General features: G+C 41.1%; 2 protein-coding genes across 3 annotated transcripts in view; both read right to left on the bottom strand.

The window, feature by feature from the left end:
• vps50 (VPS50 EARP/GARPII complex subunit) overlaps positions 1-8,513 on the bottom strand; it is a 96,898-nt gene extending 88,385 nt beyond the window's left edge. The window contains exons 1-4 of the mRNA XM_068711073.1: positions 8,371-8,513; positions 7,794-7,862; positions 1,289-1,411; positions 75-146 (exon numbers count right to left, since the gene is read on the bottom strand). Coding sequence (XP_068567174.1) covers positions 75-146; positions 1,289-1,411; positions 7,794-7,862; positions 8,371-8,403 — 297 coding nt within the window. The 5' untranslated portion in view covers positions 8,404-8,513. The remainder of the gene's footprint in view (positions 1-74; positions 147-1,288; positions 1,412-7,793; positions 7,863-8,370) is intronic.
• A 2,461-nt stretch (positions 8,514-10,974) lies between these two features.
• On the bottom strand, positions 10,975-21,615 carry hepacam2 (HEPACAM family member 2). Of its 2 annotated transcripts, none has more exons than XM_068711076.1 (9): positions 21,437-21,615; positions 16,755-17,114; positions 16,389-16,676; positions 14,622-14,921; positions 12,981-13,091; positions 12,667-12,688; positions 12,528-12,562; positions 12,105-12,169; positions 10,975-11,983 (listed from the first exon to the last, which is right to left on the bottom strand). In XM_068711076.1, exons 1-9 carry the CDS (start codon positions 21,492-21,494, stop codon positions 11,873-11,875), a joined length of 1,350 nt encoding a protein of 449 aa, XP_068567177.1. In that variant the 5' UTR covers positions 21,495-21,615; the 3' UTR covers positions 10,975-11,872. The 2 variants fall into 2 exon arrangements, with proteins under 2 accessions (XP_068567177.1, XP_068567176.1); XM_068711075.1 differs by having other exon boundaries at positions 12,105-12,178; positions 21,437-21,613.
• Positions 21,616-24,550: the final 2,935 nt, after the last annotated feature.

A 24,550-nucleotide genomic window follows, 5' to 3' on the forward strand; every position in this document is an offset into this window, starting at 1 on the left:
TGAGTGAGTGAGTGAGTGAGTGAGTGAAAGAGACACAGCTAGAGCGAGACAGAGAGGAAGAGGGAGGTACTTACTGCTGCCTGTTGTCTCTTCAGCTTGTCCCTGTACTCCTCCAGCTCCTGCAGGTTCAGCTCAGGTGGTAGTTTCTACAGACACACACACACACACACACACACACACACACACACACACACAACCTTGTTGTTTGTTTGCATGATATCGTCCAACACAGGTGAACGCTTTGCAGACACATCCACAAAAACACTGTAAGCTCATTTTACTTGCCTCCAATTGTCTCTACTGTTCAGTGTAGTAAAAGTCCCTGCATGTGTGTCAGACAGATAAATATTCAAGGTAAAAGAATCAAAAGGGTGAAACAGACCGTCATCCTGCCTAAAACTCAGTGAACTAATAAGGTTTTACACCCGCTTCAAGAGGCCTGACCTGGCATCCAACATGGCAGCGCACAAAGCCGGCCTTCTGTCATCTACCACACTCAGGATGTGCTAAAGCGGCTTAAAGCAGCCGTTTCCAATATTATCACTATAACACAGTCCTAAACACTTCTTTTGATTGTAAATGTCTGTCTTTGTCTGTTTCCCGTCTGTTTTTACTAGTGTCCCAAATCAAATTGCCTTTGTGGATTAATAAAGTTGCATTAAATTGAATTAAATTGAATGGAAAGCAGAACTATATGGAAGTATCCCGTTAGCTCTTCCTCCATTAAAAAAATAAAACAAAAATAATTTCCTCTAAGAAATACACTTTGCCAGATCATAAGTAAGATTAGTCAAGAAGGTGGAGGGCGTTATTTAGTAAACAGTAAACAAACTCTGCTCAGGGAAGAAGATATTACAAACCCATGGCCCAAAGGATGATAGGTAATTACTTTCCCCTCGACTGAGAGCCTCATTTTAGATGGTGTAGCAATACCAAGATAAATCTAATGAGATTTCACACCCTTCCTCTGTTGAGCGGATGCAATCCATCAATCCGGATGTCAACGGTGCGTATGCAGCTCCGCTGAAGTGGAAGAAACAGCAGCTCAGGTGAGAAAGAGCTTTAACTCTTCAAGGTGCAGGAAACCATAGCATAACCGTATATTTTCATATCAGAAAATGTGATATTGCTGTTATCAAAAATGTTAAAAAAATGATGGGTTTGATGGAATTATTTTTAAATGGAGGGGGCGTGGGAAGTTGGGAGTCTCTTGTCACCATTTTACAAGTGAGAGTTGCTAATTCAGTCACTAGCGCATGTGCTTGCTCATTCAGACAGAGTCTCTGACCTCCAGCTCGTGCTGCACCATGTCGAAGGAGTCGGTAGAGAAGTAGACCTCCTCGATGCTCTCGATGATCTCCTGCTCCGCCTGGGGGTCGATGGGCTGCTCCCTCAGCTCCCGCAACTCCTCCTGGACGAGTGTGAGACAGGTTGAGAGAGAAAGACGGGGACGAGAGAGAGAGAGTGGAGTTAAAAAGATGTCCTTGAAGTAAGTACTTAAAAAACAACAACACTGGGACACAAACAGAAGAGGGTCCAAAACAGAGAATTACATAATTTCAAGTAATGCAAAAAAAAAACACAATCTTGAATATAATCATCGAGAAAAATACATCAAAAGAAAGAAATAGGGTAATACATACAGCACAAAATATGCCGAGGGAAAGAACAATAAAGGGAATGGAGATAGGATTAAAAGAATAGAGTACAGAGGAGTTTAAGGACACAGGCAAGGGTGAAGGACACTGTGAAGAGAGGATGGAATAAAAATGAGGGAGAGAACAAGAGGCAAGGAGAAGGAAAGAGAGGAAAAAAAGTGAAGTAGAAAAAACGTTTAGTTTGGAAGCAGATTGCAGCTTGTTTCGTTAGCTAGCTGTCATGGGGGGGATGGCGGAGAGCCTTGAGAGGAAAAGACGAGAAGAAAGGAATGACCGAAAAAAAAGACAACAGGGATTCCCCCCTTCAGAGAAACATCAGAGCCGTATCGATTAACAGGCGGTGCATCCGGAGAGGCTTTTAGATGAAGGGTTCTCAGCGCTTATTCCCAAATGAGCCGAGATATAGTCACGGGTCAATAACCAAAGCGTGGGATAACCAAATTCTGAGAGTGGAATTTTTGCTTGTTATTCGGGACGTCACAAGAAGCCTACTTCGGTAACAGATTGATGCCAAAATTCTGAAAGCGTGCAGTCCTGCTCGGCTAAATAACGTACAGAGGTAAATTACAACGTTATTATGTCATTCTGTAAAATGTAGTTTTTGAATGGCAAAACTTGAGGCAGATCATGAGGGATTAGTAATGAATTAGGGGAAAAAAAACACTCATCAAACCATAAAAAAGGGAGTATCTCTCTTAGCGGATCTTCTAATATATATTATTATATATATTATATTTCAATAATAATAATATATCTTTTGATAACATTAGATATTTACACAGCTAACAGTAACCAGCCATATTTAAATTAGTTAGCTATCGGGCGCTAGTTGCCAGATCTCGGGAATAGATCCTCCTGAGACAGAGAAAAGTCTCAAACAAAGCAAATTATCTCCATTCTGACAAAAGTAAAAAAAAAAGCCATTTTAGTTTCAGAATGTGTAGATGATATGTGGCTTGTGAAATACGGGTCCAACATTTACTTAGGTGACTATGGAGTGAAATAATCGGTCATAAACTGTGTTCACGTTCACTTCTGCCATTGGAGTCAATAGACTCAGGATCTGTCGCTAGTCTCCTTTCTGCATCGTCTCCGATATAGCTAAATATTACATCCCATAAATAGTAAATGTGCATGCTAGGCAGATTAATGTTGTGAGTGTGAATCTTTTATCTAAGGCAAAGTTGAGTCTCACAGCCCATTAAAGCACAATGACACTAAGAATAGACGGTAGGCTTGAGAAGCAGCAGCACCAGGACGGATGTGGAATTCAAGGATCAATGCAATTAGCCCCCTATATGCATTCATACTCTATCAAATATCCTAAAAAAATAGAGAAATCTCCATCAAAGATCAGCACACATCATCTCATATCGACTCTAGCAGACACTGATGGAGAAAACCCAGTTACACACCTGCCTAACCACACATATCTTCACAGCTACTATCAGCAAGGCACTGAAGCATTGCCCCCCCCCCCCCCCATGTAACCGGGTCTGCCTCCGTGGGTGACTGAGTCTTGCTGAGTGACATTTATACAGGAGCGCTGGTGCCAGTTTAATGCTCACAGTAAAACATAAGACTCATTTAATTCAATTCATTACAAGGCTAATTGTGAGGATGGTAATAAAGAAGTATAATGTGTCTGCGCCTGTGTGTGTGTGTGTGTGTGTGTGTGTGTGTGTGTGTGTGTGTGTGTGTGTGTGTGTGAGAAATGCACAGACCTACAGGCAAGTGTGTGTGTGCTGCCGTGTTTGAATCAGGTGAAGAAGAAGGAGTGAGCAAAGGCTCCCCGAGGGGAAATGTGTGGGTGAGCGTGTGAGATTGGAAAGGAGCGGTATAGAGGTAGGGGATCACACTCCTGCCATCAAAAGGGGTGGGTGGCCAATCAGCTCAAATGAGAAGGGAAGGGAAAAGGGGGAGGATGAGGTGGATGACTCATAGGTGGCGAAAGTTCCAGTGAAAAGAAAAAAAAAAAAGAGAGTGAGCGAAACACCAAAACAATGATGTGAAGCCACTCCTGCGGTGAGAGCAATTCACCTCCTCCGTGCCTCCTCTGTCTTCCCCTCTTCCTCTTTTCCCCTCTCTCTCTCTCTCTCTCTCTCTCTCTCTCTCTCCCTCTCACTCTCTCACGTTTCCCACCCGCAGTGACGTACAGAGCTCTAAACATCTTTAAGCGAACAACTCCTTGAGAGGCTACCTCAGGGTTAAACAATACCCTCTTTCCCTGCGGCTGCGTGAGCACAAAAACAAAACCAGACACCCCTCACATGTGAAACCCAACATCAGCCGCCGTGAGGCTTTGATCAAATTTCACTTTGAAGGATGAGGGGGGAAAACAAACCACCCTTTAGCCCGCCCAAACACAAATTAATGAAATTCTCCTCTCGTTGCGGAAATTAGAAATATATTTGCATCCAAAGTGTGGGATGTTTAACAAGCATCATCAAAGAGGATGTTCATGTGGAGGGCTGATGACTGAATGCGGAAAATCAAATGCAGAACAAAAAGGTGCTCCACTGATAACACCAAAAATTGAATAAACAAAAAAGGAGGTTCACGGAAAATCCAGCGAGACCGTGAGGAGAGGAGACAGATAGGAGGAGGGCCAATTATTTCCACCATGGAATCGTTCATTAGACGAACAAATCAAAACATCCTCATTGTGATCAGAATATTTATGTATATCCTCATCTGCTCCTACAAAAAAGGGGTTTAACACGTTCGTCTTCGGGGCCATTAGGACACAATCACGATCAATACACCAACATTCAGGCTGCATCACTGCTGTCAGCTGCTGGGCTACTGTTGAATATTTACTTGGAAAGTATGCAATTATATTTTCCCTTAGCGGTAACTCGCCACTGTCCATCACTGCGTCAAAAGCAAAGGGCTCCCTGTATCTGTAATGTCATGCAGGTCTTTTGTTGGATGAGTGAACGGCCGTATAATTAGAAAATAGTATCTCAGAAACTAAGTGTGAAATGTCAAAGTGAGCCATGTTCCCCCCTAAAGAAAGCCTCTGTGTAAACTAACGGCCTCCTCCCAGCTTCATACTGCACATCGGAGGCACTCAGCCAATCACAGTCATCCTACAGTTTTAGGAAGCACTACAACATTGAACAGGCGATGCTCTCGGCCTGTGTAAAGTAATGCTTTTTTGTGTGAACAGAGAGTTCTGATGAGACAACACGGTAATGGGTGAGCTGGTGGTGACCCCTGCGGGTGAGAAATGGTAACTGCATGTACCCGGCGCACTAACAGCAGGGAAGCAACTGTTCCCTCAACAAAGTTAAATGAAACATTTTCCGCATCATACAGATATCAATCCCCAGCTTGTTCCAGTGCTATTTAGGGCTGCAACAAACCATTTTAGCTCTACTGATATTTGTGAAATAATCAGATCAGAGAGGCCATTTCTGTGGCTGCCTCAATATAGCTGTTGGGATACATTGGATGTCCTGTGCCTCAGTTTATATAAAGTTCACTATGAGTAAGTATTTTATACTTAGAAAGTCTTGTTGCCACACAATATAAGATTGTAAAGAAGAGGTTAAGAGATATAGCACACCACAGTACCTGCCAAGACAACCGTTACAACTGACTCAGCCCAGTTGTAAGAGTAGCTTGGAGTCATTTAAATGATGTATATTATTTTTTATAAAAAGGTAAAAATAGAAATTAGCTTTTGTTTCAACACAACCTTTATTAAACGTAGGCCCTTGGTTCATTGCCCAGGTGTACACGTACATCTGTAAAGGGCAGCAGGTACACAGCAGCAGGTGAACGAAGGGGATCAGACTGTCTTTGAGAGAAAGGTCCCCCCCCCCCCCCCCCGAAGGTAAACTGCTGCTCTCGAGCCAAGAGTCTGACCTCTGACCTCTGTCTGCACATATATCAGACCTGACATCTCTGAGAGGAGCCAAATTAAACGTTTCACCTCAGCAGCTATTAGGTCTGTCTGTTGGCAAGACTCTGGCGATACAATACGCATCATGGTACAGGTACAGGGTTTACCATTCAATATACTGCTGTACTGTAAGAAAGGCGATGTATTGTGTGTTTTTTTTATCTTTGAAATGACTGATCAGTTCACGTGTATCTTTATGTTTTCCCTGCGTATCATTCATACTCCATCAACCCAACAAGTCATGTCTAAATATTGACTTGACAGCATCAATTCTCAATCCCCCCCCCCCCTTGCAAGCCAGATGATGCTGTCAGCTCCTGGAGGATGATAGATGATGTGAATCATGGCTAACATGGTTGGAAACACACGGCTGGTACCGAGCAGTCAGTATCAGATTAAGTAATGAAGATACACGCATGCAGTCAGGCACCTTGGCCTCACTCTGCTGAACTGAGCAGTGGGTTAAGTAACGCAGTGGCCGTAACATATTGAGAGGATTATTCCCCTTTAATCACAGAGGACAGTAGGTTTCGGTGTACACAAAGCCGGCCTGGGCTCCTATTTCATTTTCCTGAAAGCTGAAAGGCCCTGCGGCAAAAGTAAATAAAGACGGTGCGTAGTATCATCAAATAATGAGACCTGTGTATCGGCTGAACACACAATATGCAGGTGTTTGCAGTACACAGGAGACTTAATTCATCTGTAGTATATAGAGGTAAACTGAGGTGCATATAATCCATATAATCTAAACTCTCTCCCTTTTTTTTCCTGTCTGCTTATACTACGTGCCTCATATCACATAAGCCAAACAAAGCAGGTGTAACAATACTAAAAGTCATTCTTGCTGGGCATGATGCCAACACAGGTGAATATTTCAGGCCTACAACCAGCGTGTTTGATGTCTGCATATATTCAGTTTGGCCACATTACCTGTTAGCAATCCCAAAGCCATGTATCCAATGAGAACTAATCTTTCCTGAGACATTCCTCTCTGTGTTCATGCAGGCTCTAATTACACCTGGAGAATAAATGACTGCTTATCTTATCTTGAGCTTGACCTGCGTCTTTGGGTGGTTTTCTGCAACAATAGGTTCGCAACGACAGACTTGTATATCGTCTAAAAATGTCAGAACTTCTCTCAGCTTCATCTTTCTCAACTCTCAGAGATGAATTGACAGAAAATCACTTCCTTTTAATCTTATCTGTTGCTGTGTTTTTCAACCTAGGGAGAAAATACACCACGAAGAAAGTTACATTCACATTAAGGCCAAACTAGAACAACAATCAAAACAATGTCCACCTGTTAAACACCCTAGTCTTTCAAAAGGAGAGAGATTAAATGTCTGGCTGATATCACCCTGCACTGTGAATAATTAAAGTTGGTCGCCTTCCAAACTGTACGCAGCCACGTTAGAAGGTTAGAAGGCAAAGTCAGAACAGAGCCAGCAGCTAGCAGTGTGCATCGAGGCGTCAGTGAGTAAGTGACTATACATTATATAGAGAGAGCCACTCTGCGGCTTCGCTCGGCCAGCTCTTTGCAAATTGAATTTGTACAAGTGGGTAATGACAAATGCTTCCTGTGACTAAGCATGACTGATTGCATTTTTAAAACATTGACATGCAAAAAAAAAAAAAAAAACGCTAAAATACTATAACAGCAGACCATGTTTCACACTCCTGGTGTTGAGATGGATGGGAAGCGTGTCCTTAAGTGATAGAAATAGGAGCCATCGGTCTCTTTGCATTACTGTCTAGAAAACAGTAGGTGGTATTTAACCGATTTACAGGAAGCAATTCAAAGTATAATAATACAGTGCATTGTGAGCAACGGTATGTCTGACTCACAAATTATACAATAAGTCTAGTTCAAATGTAAAACCATCCTGACACATTTAATCTTGTTGTATCAGTACTGTCGATGTAACTGCTTCTGAGTTTGACTGGACTTGGCTTCTATTAATAATATGCAGTGTTTTGAAAGGTATGACACAACAGCAGCATTGTTTCAGTTGTCAACAACACTCTTACAGGAAGTATTAAGCTACTCAGATCTTACCACAATATAGTTAAACATAGGACAGGTGGATCTACCTTTTTACTACTTGAACACATGAGTAGTTGTGGTCAACATGAAAGAGATGTTGACTTTATTAGAATATGCAGCACACAAGTGCATCCACAATATGACTGAAAGCTGCAGCTACAGCTTCGACATGCTTGTTTACCTTGCTGGGGATCCTCAGGTTCTCCACAGGACTGAGGTCTGCCATGCTTTCCTGGGGGCTTTTCAGACCCTGTCAAAATAAGAGTCACTGTTAAAGACTTCAAAAGCTCCCAAAAAAAGTCAAGTAACCTAAACGGGTTTACACAGTTGGAACCTGTCCCCGTTGTAACATAGCTTGTCATACAGGAAAAAGTGGAACCGACGCATAGATATGTGATAGCGATATGCTCTGTTGTGTAGTGGTGAACCAATGAGTCTTAACATTACTGCAGTGCAAGATGAGAACTTCCCTAACCGCCCAGTTTGCACTGTTGTGCCCTGTAGTTGTGCTTGTCTTAATGGTAATCTCTCACAGCTGGGCCGCGGGTGTTTCTGTCACTACACCTTAGTTTTCTTAATGTGGGTGAAACAGCTCGTAGCTGTGCAGTCGTTAAATAAACTGTTGTTACTCGGGCTGAATGAGCCCTTTAATGAGCCACACGATGAGCTGTCAAATTAGCCAGTTAGCCTAGCTAGCTAGCATGCTAGCTACCTGCAGCTGTCAAAGACAACGGTTTTTGTAGCGCCGCTTTGCTCACCTGCCGGGCCATGAGAGACTTGATCTTCTGCATTGTGAATCCAACTTATGGCAGTGGACAAATAAATGAACAAAGTTGCAGTTTTTGTTTTGTTGTTAACGATGCGCCTCCATCACTACGAAAGGGAAGCCATAGTTGACCGTCACGTGACCGGTACGGCAGGAATGAGAAAAATCCCAAAGCATGCTGGGAAATGTAGTTTTTAATAAGGGAGGCGTGCTAGTGACCCCTGACAGAATCTCACCAGTGTAAAAAAATAAAAATATTTGGATTAAAAAATATGGTGTTCTGAATAAAAATGAATGAACGTTATAAACTAAATTATTGAAAAGCATTAATATTATGATACATGTTTTGCTGTCGCACACCACTGGATGGTAGTAATTTAACATCACAGAATAGAATATTAGACAGCAAGGTTTATTTGCCTCCCTGAAAAACGTACTCTACCTCTCTGTTCTCTCAGTTACCTGTAGGTGTCCGGTGAGACATTTTGACATGTCACGGAAGGAAAAACTAATGATGACTGTGGGCCCTGCAGTGCATGCTGAGACCCCTGTCACACTGTCATGGCTTGACACTTGAACAGAACGGATTGTTTATGTTGTATCATGTGTTAGGATAATGTTGTGTCAAGATGTCGACTTTGAAAAAGGCCTATAATTGTTCCACGGGTTTTACTGAAATTACCTTGACTGATCTCATTACACAGCTATATATCATTTTCTATTTTCCCAGCCAACAGTGGAATGTGACTGACTTAATTTAGCCCATTTCTGTGCTTAAGTAGGCCACAATGTTGAAAACATGTGCTCACTTTATAAGTCATGATACATGGATGCAATTAAACTTCCCAACAGTTTAAAGTAGATCAGATTTGATTGTCTTGCACCTGCTACAACATTAAAATGCTGCTGACATATGAGTGCATCAATTATAATCATTGTATATAATACTGTAATATTACATGGGGCATTGTTCTACATAATCAATATTTATAGTTTTTTGAATGCAGTACTTTTAATGGACTTTATAGCTTTTTTTAACCAAGTTAGGGATATGAGTATACCTGAGCACATAAGTACCATAACTGACTGTAGCTTTCTGTATATGTATAATATACTGTATATGATATTTAGTTGCTGAAATACTGTTATTAAATACATATAAGTTGGTCTTAAACAGGTTACGGTTACCAATACATAATACAAATTATTTGTATTGATCATGTCATCTTATCCATGACCCAATGCCATGTAGCTCTATCTCTGCCAATTAATTAGACTTGGCTCTGTCTTGTTAAAAATAATTACAGAACTGATGCATGCAAACCCATTCAGCCTGTTTTGTAAATGCCCCCTTGGGTGTTATTGCAAGCAGCACTTGGTTAAAAGCAGGAAGCATGCAGCAGACAGCAGGCACTGTGAGTTCTAGTTCCTGTTTAATGAAGCCTCAGGCTATTTCCCAGTCAAATGAAGGTGAGGTCTCTCTCCTTAGGTGAATTTATTCCACTGTTGTTTGTTAGGTAGTCATCCACAGTGCAGAGCCTCCCTTAAAGCATACACTGAGACGGAACAGATGGCAACCTCTACCCGGAGATACCGCCACAAAGACACTGCACACTCAGTTGGTCAGTTCATCAGCTATAATTAGAGCTTGATTCAATAAAGTGCTTGTTGTTCTGCAGGGGAGCATCATGAGAAGCATGCTTATGAACCTCATACTGAGTGCTGCAGCACTTTATGACTTCCAAAGTTCAGGTTTATTATCCAGTGAACAAGCAAACTAACATATGTGCAATCATTTTTCTTGTTGACATATTGTCAATATTCTGAACTAATAATTTCTCTATAGTTTCGTTTATTTAGTTTCACCTAATAAGTCCATAGTTTTCTTTGGAAACGAACCACCTCAGGGCCACATCAATTCAAATGTTTCTACTTTAAAAGTTTTAAAAGTTTCAATGCTAGATCTTCTAGCTTGTGCATTTGGATATTTTTGTGCTAAAGCATTGGATTTAAATTTGAACGGAAGCACTCAGGACATGAGTGACACAATAGGGACAACACAATATTTTGGGAAAAAGCTGAATCATAGCAGAAAGCAGACTGCTGCCTTTAAGTGGTACATTAAAGGTGGGGAAAATAACAGAAGAATGAGTGCACTGGAGTCTCTAATAAATTGTGTACATTTAAAATAAATTCTGACCTCTATTTTCTAAACAAACACTTTTGTGTCTGGTCCCTGTCTATTTCCTCATCATTCCTCTCCCTCTCTTTTACAAACACACAAGCAGACAAGCAAGCCCACACATTTTTATATACTCGTGACAAGGTGTCAGCAGGAGCAGGTGGAGGGCACTCTGCCACACGCTGAACCATCCGTCTGTTGCTGCCTGTCTCTATATCGCGCCAGGTACACAGCATACCAATGCAACAAGGCGGAGAGCAACGAGCACTCTGCAGCAATTTGAGAGGACAAATACAACTCAAACACTTGTGAGAAGAGAGATCACTGCCAAGACATTAGACAAAGACCGACTGTGAAGCAGCAAAACAACTGACATCTTTGCTGGCTTCAGCTATTTGTTAGTTTTCTCAGGATCTGTGATTGAAAAAGTGTTCATTTCAAGCCATTACTGCAATTGCCATTCTATGAAAAAGACATATAAAGAAGTGCAAATATAAATGCAGAAATGGCAGAATGAAGTATGCGTATTTGAAAATGACCCACAATAGTAAACAGTTATATATTTAATAAAGTACAAAACAAGCATTTGAATGCAAACTGTACAATAATTTAAGAATCGTTCATCCTTTTCCATGTTTCAGCATTTCATTACATCCATGTTGAGCTGAAAAAAATGCTACATTTGTGGAAACAGGGTTAAGTGTTTCTATGGGAATAAATAGATTGGAGAAAAACATAGAAATAGAATAAAGAATCTGGCGTGTAATCCATGTACAATATTCACAATTAACCTAAATATATTTCATAAAAGAGAACGCATTCATCATAACACTTGTCACAAAACAGACTCTCATTGGTGGGAATATGAAATTAGAAATATATTATTGAGATGGAAAATAAAACCTTAGTATTTAAAATCAAACATGTTTTGACCAGTTTGGGTACCTTAAATGTACCTCATAAGATCATGCTTCAAGACTAACTTGCTTGGTTTAATATGACCCAAAGTTTTGAACAAAAAAAGCAAAACTGTTTCAACTTGTGTTGTACTTTCACATAAAAGAATAAATAAAAAAAAACATTTAAGCCATACATGCACTTTCATCTCACAATAATGTCAGCAAAAGTCATTTAACATCCGTCCCAAACTGTGGACAGTAACAGTGCACGATCATGTTGTGTACTCACTCAAGCCTCCGTCATCTCTTGTGCAAAAAATGGCCCACCAAAGCCAGAGTTTCAGGCTTTGATAACAGAGAATAAAGCTACTCTTCAAGTGAAATGACTGAAAGTTCCATCTCAACTCTCCAGCTTACTTCAGCAAACTGTGACTTGGGGTTTCAGGAACATGTCTGATCACATCGTAGATGGTGGTGTGAATATCCTGAACTGACTCGAGGCGAGCCAGAGATCTGCATGATGCCTGCAGGACAGTTGCACGGGCACATTTTAAAAACTACACACAACTTTTCAACAATAGACAAGGGCTTAAAATCTTGCCGCGTTATTACTGAATCCATGTTGATGTACAACATGTTAAATACCTGTGCTGATTCCATTTTCCCAGGTATGGAGACAAACTCGTAGATGCCAAAGTCTTCTGTTGCATCTTCATGGCCTGTTAATACACAGGCTTCAATGTCAGACCAGCACATTAGTATCTATTATGAGTCAAACTTTAATTTAACATGATAAATCATACAGTGTAATGACACCATTAAACTGCTTTCCGGTTGGAATCAATGAGACACCCTGACCTTATTTACTTTTCTGCTTAAACTCCTCCTATCTCAAAATAGTTTTTTGGGAACGGCTTTCAGTTTAATGGAAAACCGAGGCCTTGTTCATCCCTACAACCACCTCAAAATATGATATAATATAAATATACACATACGTAAATATGATGGCATGAGGCATACTCGAATATAATCAAAGTGTCCAGCAGGTAAAAACAAGCAGTAGCTCACCGGAACGATGCGGTCGTTTCTGCTCTGAAAGCGGTCTGCCAAAAACAGGCAAATAAAGCTGTTAGTTAAAGCATACATAATGTACATAAAAATTGCAATTGTGCATATCTGTATTGTATTATTTCATATTCAAGCTTACCTGTTGTAAATGCTCATGAGCACTGTTGATGACGGAGAGAAAGAGACAGTGGGAAATAATTATTCACAAACACATTTTTAAATATTACTATGTCCTATTCAAATGCGGTAGATACTTTGCCATGGTTACCTTCGGTTTGACTGACATTTGCAAGTTATTTACATTTATGATTAACCTCAACGTGTAAGAAATTACTCTAGCAAGCAGTCAGCGTTGTCTCACTCATCTCATCATTCAGATTTCAAACATTTTAAACATGTTGCAGGACTAGCTGTTAGAAAACCACTTCTATAAGCAGCAGAATTTGACATTACCTCTCTTAGGATGGCAGGTTCTCCTGAGGAAGAACAGCAACATACAGCCAATGACGAACAAAGAGCAGACGGTAATGGCTGCCAGAGGAGATGCATCTTGGGTCTGCTTTTCTTTTCGTGCAAACAAATACAGGACACTGACATTAATGCTCATTGTTAGCCAAGCTGGCTCTAGGGATGGCAATGACGGTCCTTTGGTCCACCACTTTGGTCTAGACATCAATAACTCAACTACTATTAGTTAGTTGGATTTACATAAAATCGTGTTCATGCTTCCCAGAGGATGACTCCTATTGACTGTGTCTCCCTGACTTTTCCTCCAGTACCACCATGAGGTTGAATTTTTGGTGAAAAATGTTGACAACTGTTAGCTCAATTGATGCAAAATTTGGTACTAATAAACAAGGTCTCTGCCCTGAAGACATTTGAATAACGTTCTCATTCCAACTGACGCTTTGTCAGACCCCCTGGCTTCACTTTCTAATGCACAAGCACGCAGTCACACTAAATACATGGTCTTGAAATCAAACAAAATCATCTGCTTAGGTGTAGGTAACGAAACCACTAGCACCCCTAGCAAAACTTTAGGACATGAACACCGCTCTCATGGTTGAAAGTTTGTTTCCACCTCGCCTCCCTCATGGAGCATTTTCTCTGAGCGTCTAATAATGATGCAGATAGGTTTACAATGTAGTTACTTGAAAGCCGGGGGCGTCTCATACAAAAACTAAAGGGTGCCTTGTGCATCAATATCAGATGCAGAGGGGCGTGACAAAGTGTCGGTATTGCACGCAATGGGAATTAGAATGTGATGTACTTTTCTTTATGACCAAATATCTGAAAAACTAATGACACTCCCAGCCTCAGCTGCACATTGCTAATAAGCAAGAAATTGCATGCTACTTGGCTAAACTAAAATACAACCTGTTAAATAGTATCTGTTAATCCTTAGCATGTTAGCATTGTCAATGTGAGCATGTTAGCCTGCTCATTTTATAATTTAGCTTAAAGCACCATTGCCTCATACAGCAGCTAGCACAGCTCGTCTTATTAAAAGGTTAGTCCTCAGAGGCTTCTTTTGCAATGTTCAAAAGAGATTTAGCTGTCACTAAAAAATAGATGCTGTCACGACTTCCGTTGACTTACTAAACAGCATTTTAAATCATAGCCAGTGTCAACAGTAGCCATCAGTGAGCCTTTCCCAATATCACCAAGACAACATATCAATGTCGCATTCGGCACACAGAAACTCCACATGCTATAAAACTTAGTCAACAAATACGACAGCTGTTATCCACTGTTTACTTTCCCAGCAACTGAGCTTTAATACAGGCTGCAAACGCTGGAACCTAGCAACAAAGATAAAACGGCAGTTTCATAATAGCCATGTATAGTTCATGTTATGTCCCATAACTTGGTTTCACTTTTTACCTGTTGTGGACACACTGTTAAAGTACTTTATCCACCCACATGTTCCCATAGCTGGCCGTGGTGTTTGTCATTGTCAAGATATATCTCTCACAGCTCATAAACCTCTTCTGCTTTTGGCATGACACAGTGTTTACAGAGTCTTTATCTCAAAGGATTCCCAAAATCTCCCCACGCTCTGCTCTTTCCTGCCATGTTCCACCCTCTACCCACCTGCTCTGGTGCTGGCCACCACCAGAGTAAACTGGGCCTCGTTCTGCTTCTGCGTCACGTTGTTGAAGGCGCGACAAAGGTACTCTTCTGCCTGGGCCAGTCTATAGGAGCGCACCTCCAGCCGTGGGCCCTCAGTGATGACCTGGGTGGCGTTGCGGCTCTTAGACATCCAGACATAGCTGTTGGGTGGGTTGGAGTCAGCCTGGCAGTCAAAGAAGACCAGCTCTCCAGGGTTGATGGTGAACACTTCTCCTGTCCGCAGGCCCTGGCCTGAGTTCACCTCCAGGTTGTAGGGGCCATCTGCAGGGTCAATAGTGGGTCAGGGAAACATGACAGTTTGCTGCTGATGTGGTGCGTATTATACAGAATGGTTACTTTTCTATGATAAACAGGGTCATGAGTTCGATCCTCCGTCCAGCAGCATGAGTTCTGGGGGGGAAAAGAAAGAGCAGTGCTTGCCCTTGAATATCCAGCTTCGGTGGATATGTTATGAGAAAATATGAACACAACTTTGCTTATTAATTCAGAAATATATCTTGCTACAAATTGGTATGTGTTATAATAAAATTAAATCTTGTGAAAAGTTTAATTTAATTTGGGGTTTAATTTGGTACTTATAAACGGAAAAAAATTATGTTATGTTATATTATGGGTTTTTTAAGTGTATTTCTGTTATAATTCTGCTAAGATAGACTTTACTGTAACAAAACACATGTTAGTGGCAACATAGATATTGCAGTTCTGTTGCATCAAAAGTGAATCTTTGGGTGACATCAATCAGTTTTAATGTTTTTTACTTGTGTAAGACATATGACTTTGAGAAAATCTAAAGTCTTTGTCAATTGTACACTAACATTATTAAAAACTCAAATTAAAATTGAAATCTACTTTCTGCAGGATGCTACTGAAAGCTAACACGGACATGCGCTGCCTATGCAAACAGATTATTTTCACACAAATGTCCCACATCCTTTACGTCCCATCAATACAGAAACATTAGTTTTGTGAAAATTGATGATTCCATTGAGGGATAATGTTCTGGGAGCAACTTCAAAGAAACAGCCCAGTTTATCAGTTTATCTACCTGCTTTATGGCAGAACAGAGGAGCTCTGTGAGATAAGTCTGCTCCCATGCAAATACCCATAACAGTCCCATAAAATGTTTTCAGTTGTCAGAAAGTAGTCTTATCTCACTGACATTGATTTACATATGTCCTACTACAGTGCAAAGAGAGAGAAAAACAACAATAGATGCATAGTATTGGTATTATAGGAGCTTTGTCGCATATACATCCTACAATCAAATGTTTTAAAAAAATAATCTATAAAATGGTTGAAAATGAACTCTACTGAACTCCTTCTGACCATGTAATGTTAATAAATCTGGATCCAGTGTGTGTCAAATAAAAAATACTTATATGTCACACCTATTGACTTATTTGTCTGCATAATTGTCTTTTGCAGGGTCTGATTCTAGTCCCTGTGATACTGGTCGGATATTAAGGACTTTATTTTGCTGTAAAATTTCTGGTGTTCATAGCAGCTACTTTCACAGTAAAAAAAAAAGTGATCAAAGTTTTTTCGAGTTTGAGAAGCTGTTGGCTATGAGATGTCAACGTTTATCTCCTTATATTGTGAAAAAAAAATGAAAATTAACCCCATTGCAATTCTCTGGAGGCTAGTTGGGAGCTACATTTTCAGTTTCAGGTGGTCTTGGTGCCGGGACAGACAAGTTGAAGGAAAAGGAGAAAACTGATGGATACTCACAATAGACGTTGAGTTCCACGGCCCTGCTGTGTTGCCCCTGGCTGACAGCGTTGCTGGCCAAACAGTGGTAAGTTCCCTTGTCCTCTTTCCTCACAGGACTGATTAACAATGTAGCGTTGTCTTGGGAGAAGTGGTATCTGTCACTAAGACCTAGTGTGACGTTGTCCTGTAGCCACTGGAACACCACTCTTGTTCCCCTCTCCACAGAGCAAGTCCAGGTTACATTGGCCTTGTCCTCAACAACCGCATATGATGGGCTCTTCTCAATGACTGGAGTGGACACAGGGACTAAGGAATAGACAAAGAAGTTAGGCCTGAGTCCATAGATGACATCCAACTGATGACATGTGATAGGCAAACACTCACCGTCCACTGTTACGTGCACAGTTCTCTCCTCCTTGATAACTGGCCCTGTTTTGTTATGAAACGCTATGTTGAGGTTCAGGTGGTAATCCCCCTCATCGTCCTGGTTCAATTTCCGGATTAGCAAAGACACATTAGGTTCTCTAAAGAGGAGGTGGTTGCGGTACATCATGTCAGTGATTGTGGTCTCTTTGGTAAACGTCACCAACGTGATTCTGATGCCGCTCGGCCTGGTGTGGGACCAAGTTCCCTGGATCTCAACATCATCGAGCGGGAAGCGAGTCTCAACGGACAGGAGCACAGACTTCCCTTCAATACCATGATGGATCGATGAAGGGACGTGGATGTACTCAGAGCTGACATCTGAGTCGGTGAAGTTGGCAGAGAAAAGAAGAGGAGGAGGAGGGAAGCAAAGATAGTTATTGCACAATCGCTGTATAATTAATTGATGATGAATAATTAGGTCATTTTAGTGATGAACACACAAGGTGCTGCCATATCTAAAGAGTGTCTGCTAGTTATCCTTCTGAGTGTGTTTCTGTTCCCATAAGTTTCTCCCTGTATTTCAAAATAAATATGGGTTTGGAGATACAGAGGCCACAATTTAGGTTTACACCATAATTATTTAATTATTCTTAAATGATTAAAGCTATCTGCCATTTCAACCAGCAATAATTGGCTTTTTGTATGGCTAATGTTGCCTATTTACATCCAGCAGACACTTAGAAATAAACATAATTCATTTGGAGTTTAAAATGTAGTTCACACTTCTTTTGGCTCTGTTTTAGTCTCCACCAACTTCTCAGGGAGAGTCTGACTCTTTAGTTGCTAAATGCTCCACTATGTTCACCAGCCAGGGACAGAGACTGAAGTTTCTACTGAAAACAGCTGCCATGAGAGCGGTGAGAGTGAATCAAAACCAGGAAGTAAAACAAAACAATTAGCTGAAAGATGCTAAAACGCTCTGAATAGAGAGAGACTGAAAACGTGGGTTTGTCACTACGAGAGATAAGATAAGATACGATAATCCTTTATTAGTCCCGCAGTGGGGAAATTTACAGGATTACAGCAGCATAACTCTTGCAAACAAGAGACAAAGTAAAAAACAATATCAAAACAAGTATTATAAATAAGTAATAAACAGTAAAGAATATTAACTAAATAAAAAAGTAATAAATCCACAATAACTAAAATATAACTATAACAATAGTTAAAAAAACAATAATTTTAACAATAATAAAAAAATATATATACAGACAGAATAATTGTTGTATTGCACAGATTTTTAGTGTTGTGTGAGCTGGTTGTGCAGCCTGACAGCGGCAGGAAGGAAAGCCTGCGGTACCTCTCCTTCACACACCGGGGGTGACTCAGCCGGTGGCTGAAGAAGCTGCACAGAGCTGCCAGGGCGTCCCGCATGGGGTGGGAGGTGTTGTCCATCAGGGATGATAGCTTAGCCATCATCCTCCTGTCTCCCACCACCTCCACCGTATCCAGTGGACACCCCAGCACACTGCTGGCCTTCTTGATGAGTTTGTTTAGTCCTGTCGGCTGTCAAGATGTTGCTGACCACTCCATAAAAGATGGCTGATGCCACCACAGAGTCAAAGAAGGTCCTCAGGGGTGCTTCCTGCACTCCAAAAGACCTCAGTCTCCTCAGCAGATAGAGTCTGCTCTGACCCTTTTTGTAAAGTGCATGTGTGTGGTCAGTCCAGTCCAGTTAATTGTTCAAGTGAACACCCAGGTACTTATAAGATCTCACAATCTCAATGTCCATTTACTGGATGTTCACTGGTACCGGAGGGTGTTTAACCCGGCGGAAGTCCACCACCAGCTCTTTGGTTTTACCAGAGAGATCCCTTTCACATTACACGTGAATTCTGAACACCCTAGTATAGGGCTGTCACAATATCAGATTTTCACTACATGATTATTGTGGCCAAAATAATTTATGATAAAGATATTATCGCAATATTTATTAAAACATTTGAAAAATAATAATTATTATGTTATCAGTGAAATTAATCTTTAACTTTGTTTATTGTGTTTATTTGAGTTTTGTCTCTTTGTTGGCAAATTAATTACACTCAAAATATGAGTAAAGGGAGGTGGAGAGAGTCTGTAAAAAAAGAACTGTATATATGAAATTATTAAAAAGGAGTTTTATTTACACAATGTTATTGTATGTGTATTATTGATATGATATCAATACTTTATCTTTTAAATATGATGATTATTGTCAATGCCAGTATATCTTTATGGCTCTAATACATACTGTATGCTAACATATTGGTCAGGTACACCACCTCACAAACAAAAACAAAAGACTTATAAAATGTCACCCCTTTGTATATATTGTATGAGAGCAATCCTAACACAGATACAAAATGTTGTAGTCCAAATTCTTTTTTAAAGGCCATACTGAAAAACACATCAAAAACATTGATAACATTGTGCTATTGATAAAATGGAGTGATGGTGAGAATATGAAAGCAAAACAGGGCTATCTTCATTTAAAGATGAACCCCTTTCGGTTGTGCCTGACTAATCTCATAATCTATATCCTCGTCTTCAAATTGTCCAGGTCCTGAAACTGCAGTGAGTTAATATTGACCCAGCTCACTACAGGTTGTCATTGTTGTAAGACAAGGATGAGGTCTGTCTTTTTGATGTCGACTCGCTAAACAAACACTTGGGCTGTCTGAAGTAACTAACTAGATAACCGTTGATCTATTGCACCAGGCTGTCTGTTCTGGCTATAGTTGCCAGGGCAGTTAATGTGCTGGCAACCAGCTCGAAACATCTTGGAACAAAAACACCAAGAGATATGTCCGTTGTCGTTTCAACTGGAAGTTTTACCTGACATATTAGTACCCTTACTCAGTACAGCTGAAATCATCCCGTGTCTAATTTCCGCCTATCTTCCATGCATTACATTTCAAGGATCATTACCATCAGATCAGAGCTACGATCTGAGGGTTTCATTTGACCGAATTGTTTTGACAACTTCAGGTTTCACTTTCTGGGTTTTGCTTTTTGACAGTTTGAAGATACAAAGTGAGCGACTGAGTTTGGATGCCAGGTTGAGATAAGCGGCAGCATGTGAGTAGGCAGTTACTGTGAAGCAAACTCACTAAAAACCTCTCACTTTTCTCTAACTTGTGTCTCTTTGTCTCACTTCTGGCTGTCTATCCTGTCTTTCTCAGTTGCAGCATTAAAGGACTTCGGGGAGGTGGATAATATTCATGAGAGACTGTTAATTTGCTATATGATTTCACATAATTTAGGTGTGTTACATCTCGTGCCATAAAATCTTGGAAGAAACTAGGGGGAAACTCAGAAAAGTGATTTTCGTTCTCACCTTCTAACCATATTTCCTAACCCATCTCTACCTTCTACCCTCTAATCTCTTTTTTTCTTTGTCACCCACCCCTCTTTTCCCTCCCCTCTGACCCGTCCACACTTCCTCCCTGGAGACGTCCAGCTGGTGTCAGCCAGGTCCCTGGTGACTGCTGCCCATCATGCTCATCACAATAGATTCACTGTGTGTCTGGTGTCATGTCCTAAATAATGCAGGCGCCCCATCGACATGTTCCACTCTTACAGGCCTGCAGGCCAGTTAATGTGTGTGTGTGTGTGTGTGTGTGTGTATGTTGTCAGTAGTAGGAGTGTGCCTGTGTTTACACCAGCTGAGATCTCGCAAAAAGGCAGAATGAGGAGGAGTGTGCCGAGCCCGCTCCTTCGCTGTTGTCCCCAAACAACATGGATATTGTTGTGGTGATACCAAGGAGATTACAGTGACAATGGCTGAGAGGATATCTTCATTTAGTCCACACACACACACACACACACACACACACACACACACACACACACGCATTCAAACAACTATTGTGTGGAGAGCCACAACCACCTGCCTCTTATCACCCTCACACACATATCCGAGTTGTTTGGATACTAAATAAAGTCTCCCTGTGCGTGTCAAAACGCCATCAATCGCCTGTCCTCTTTCAGATAAGACAAATAGTGCTCCTCAAGGAGGGCTGATGATACAAGCATCAAAGTGAGTCCATGTTTCAGGGACTTTTTCTGTTAGAGTCATCGGGTCATGTGGGGAATGCTGGTACATGTTTGTTATCACTGAGTCAAAGACCTGTGGCATCGGTCACTTCTTCTTTCCACTAACACCCTCCTTATGTCTTCACTTACAGCAGACAACCAAAGAAAAGCTAATTCTGTCAAGTCACACAGTGATGATTATGGAGAGGACATGCAAAACAAACCAAAATAGACTCTAGAAGGAAAGCGAAACTTTGACATTGAAAAAGGCTAAAAAAGGTAGAGGTACACTTCAGTGTTTTTCTCAAAATGTTAGAATATTAGGATGCCAAGTTCAACTTTTTAAAAGATAAAAATATACAATGATAGTCCTTGAATTTGCTTCACTACTTTTACATTTTGCAACCCAGTTTCATCACTTCTTCTCTGTCCTGAACCCTCTAAATACAAAAGGATTTCACAAGTTAACACTTTGTTACTGCACACCACAGAAAACTTCCTCAACTCACCCTCAGTTTTACCCTGCCAACCACGCAAACACAGCAACCCCAGTAACTGCTATAGCTGCACTAACGCAACGCGGACAACTCAAGCAAAACATACCTCCACGGCAACTGAACGCTCACCTGTTAGGGTGAAGAGAACAGAGCAGACATAAAGCGCTGTTCTTCCTCTGGCCTCCATGGCATCTTATTCTCTAGGGATATGTGGGACGTCTGACAGGCAGGCAGGCAGGGAGTGAGGGATGTAGGAAGGAGGAGAGGAGTGGACGAGAAAGAGATGGCGGAGGAGGAGGAGAAGGAGGAGGAGGAGAGAAATGTGACTGGTTGTGGTCATAACATTTGCCAGGGAAATAAGAGGAGCTAGCATTAGCCTGCATGCAGCCAGGCCCCTCCCATGAGACACCAGGAGGAAGAAGAGGTCCACCTGGCAGAGAAGCAGCACAGCATGGTCCTCTCTCTGTCCCGAACACACACACACACAACACACACACACACACACACACACAGCTGCCCTAAGGCTGAGGGTTTCTCTCCGTCAACTGTAAAAGGAGAGTTGAGTCTTTACATTATAATACACCAGCTGTTTGCTGCTTTAGTCCCTGAGGCTGTGAAACAAAGAAAAAGCAGGCAGACAGAGAGATTTTAACCGTTCCTGTCACTCCGTTTGGTTAAGTTACAGAGTCTTCTGTGAACACAACGGTCAACAATCAGCTACTCTGTCTGCAATTATTTTGTAGTCTGGAAACTAGAGGACAGAAAGACAGAGAGAAATGTTACTGAGGAACGACGTACTAACACATGTATCACTGATTTTTCAAATGCCTTCAAGATACAGACGAGACGCTGACTTAATTTTTGTGTTATTTTTCAGCCCTCTGGGACGTTGTGCAGACAACATTCTACAACAGAAACTGCAGGGAAATCTGTTGTTAATTATTGTCTAGCAAGTGGTTTGCATTGCTGCTAAACAAAGACTTATTTGTGTCACTAGCAATGTCAGTTCCACTCTCGTCATATGTGTAAAATACTTTTCAAATTATATTCCTCAGAAAAACTGGGGTTTTAAATCATTTCCTGTTCGATGCCAGCAGTGGTGAAATCAAATCCAGTCAAAGGTTTGTCTCAATGTGCAAGAGACAAACACAAACAGGCACAAAATAGTCACATGTTAAATACTTAAACACACACCCTTAAGACCTTGTTTAGTGACGTTTTTTTCTACATGGCCATCCTCTGAAAGGATGTGGTGAAACTTGGGACTGAACTGCACATTGAATGAATTATGCCATTGTAGGGTTTGTAAATGAGTGCCTGGTTTGGTGATGGCACCATTAAATACATTGATTGCTGTCTTTGCTGTCAAGCACTCCATTGGATGTCCATCTGCTGAGAATCCTGATAAAACTGAGGTTGTGTCACATCAATACGATATTTGTTAGAGAGAACACATGATTTGGAAAATTTGACAGGGATTCATCTATTAATGTTGTGGGGAACAAATTTTGAATGAATGCAGTCCAAATGATCTCAGTCTATAAAGGTTAATATTGTTCTAGCAGTGAGAAAAGAGTCATTGTATTCTCTTGGACCTTCACTTGAAGCAGCAGCTCTCCTCAGAACCTGCAAGTTTACTTTCCACCTTTAGATGGAGTCAGTGCATCATCTATCAGACAAAACCCGCCGAAGGATTTTTTAAATGAGCCGAGATCAGCAGGATTAATTGTGACTATTTGTATTGAAGGGTTAGACTTACTTACTTGTGCTTACTCTGGCATTGCATGGCTCTGTGGCAGTGGTTCGCAACCTTTTTGACTTGTGACCCTATAAGTCAAAGCAATGTTTATTCACAGGATGCATGAGTTGCAAGAGTGATCGCTTCTCAGAGTTTTTCTCAGTTGTAAGAGGCCTGAAGAGGCCAAGTTTTTTTATAAAACAACTAAACGCACTAAAGTTTTGGAAAACGTGAGAAAAATGATCTAAATTTGTATTTACCTTGTACTTCTCTGTCACACACAGTATGATTATGCTGTGAAGTGAAAACAAAGCATCCAAAACATTTGGTGATTTTCATAAATGTTGTTTATTTTTATTCAAAGGGAACAACATGTTGGCATATTAAAACAAAGACAAACAGACCTGTAGCTAATGGGTTAAGATGATGTGACTTGTATTGTGACCTTTTGACTTGCAAATCACTGTGGTGAGTGATGAGTTATAAAAGTTGATCCAGCCTCAAGCTGAGACATATTTATCAGGGTCAAGATGAAATGTCCTAGACAAAATGAGGGTCCTCCTCTTAGTACATTATCATGAATGAATAAATCAACGCGATCTATCTGACATATTTTATCCATCTGGTCTGGCCTATGTTATGTTGGAGGCCTTTTTGGACCGCTTTAAGACCAGGACACAGCAGCTGAGTGACACACACACACACACACACACATACACACACACACACACACACACACACACACACACACAACCTCATATGGGGGCCCTCTTGCTGTGTTAAAACATGTCACATTTTCCATTTTCAGCCTCCCACCCCATGTCTGTGACTGTTGCCACACTTCCCCACAACTACCCCTCTGTGGCGATTGCCTCCTGCCGCCTGTCACTCCTCCACCTCGTCCCCATCGTATCATCTTGTTGTTCTTATTTTTGTAGCACCATATCATTTTCCTACTGATGATTTATTCCAAACCCAAACCCCTCCTCACTCTTTCTCATGTCGCCTTTGCTCCTCTTGATCATCATGATCTTTTTTACTCTCCTCCGCAACATCTGTATATATCTCTTCTCCTCTACTCCATTCTTCTTCTTTTCCTTCTTCTTCTTCTTCTTCTTCTCTTTGTGATCGTTCCTCTTCTCCTCTTTCATTCCTCCTCTCCTCTAGCAGCCTTGGCCTCCAGCTGCAGATACTCAGAGCAGACACAGCACACCAGCCCACATCAAGGCCACACTATTGGCACACGTGTGTGCATGTGCATGTGTGTGTGTGTCTGGAGTAGTCGTTACAGTGGGGCCACATAGGGTGTCAGCGGCCTACTGTGATATACTTTGGGCTCCCATACATATTTCTGTCCACTGAAATGTGTATTTAAATATAACTGTAACTGCGTCGTTATGTTTAAAGGGCCCTATATTTCATCAGTGAGGTCGTTGAAGTGCAAGATGAACACATCTGTGACCTGTCACCTACATGCAACACCAGTTCAAGTTATAGTAAAGAAC

The sequence above is a fragment of the Cebidichthys violaceus genome, unplaced genomic scaffold (genome assembly GCF_023349555.1).
Source record: "Cebidichthys violaceus isolate CVI_PGR_0920_01 unplaced genomic scaffold, fCebVio1.0.p SCAF_16, whole genome shotgun sequence".
Classification (NCBI taxonomy): Eukaryota; Metazoa; Chordata; class Actinopteri; order Perciformes; family Stichaeidae; genus Cebidichthys; species Cebidichthys violaceus.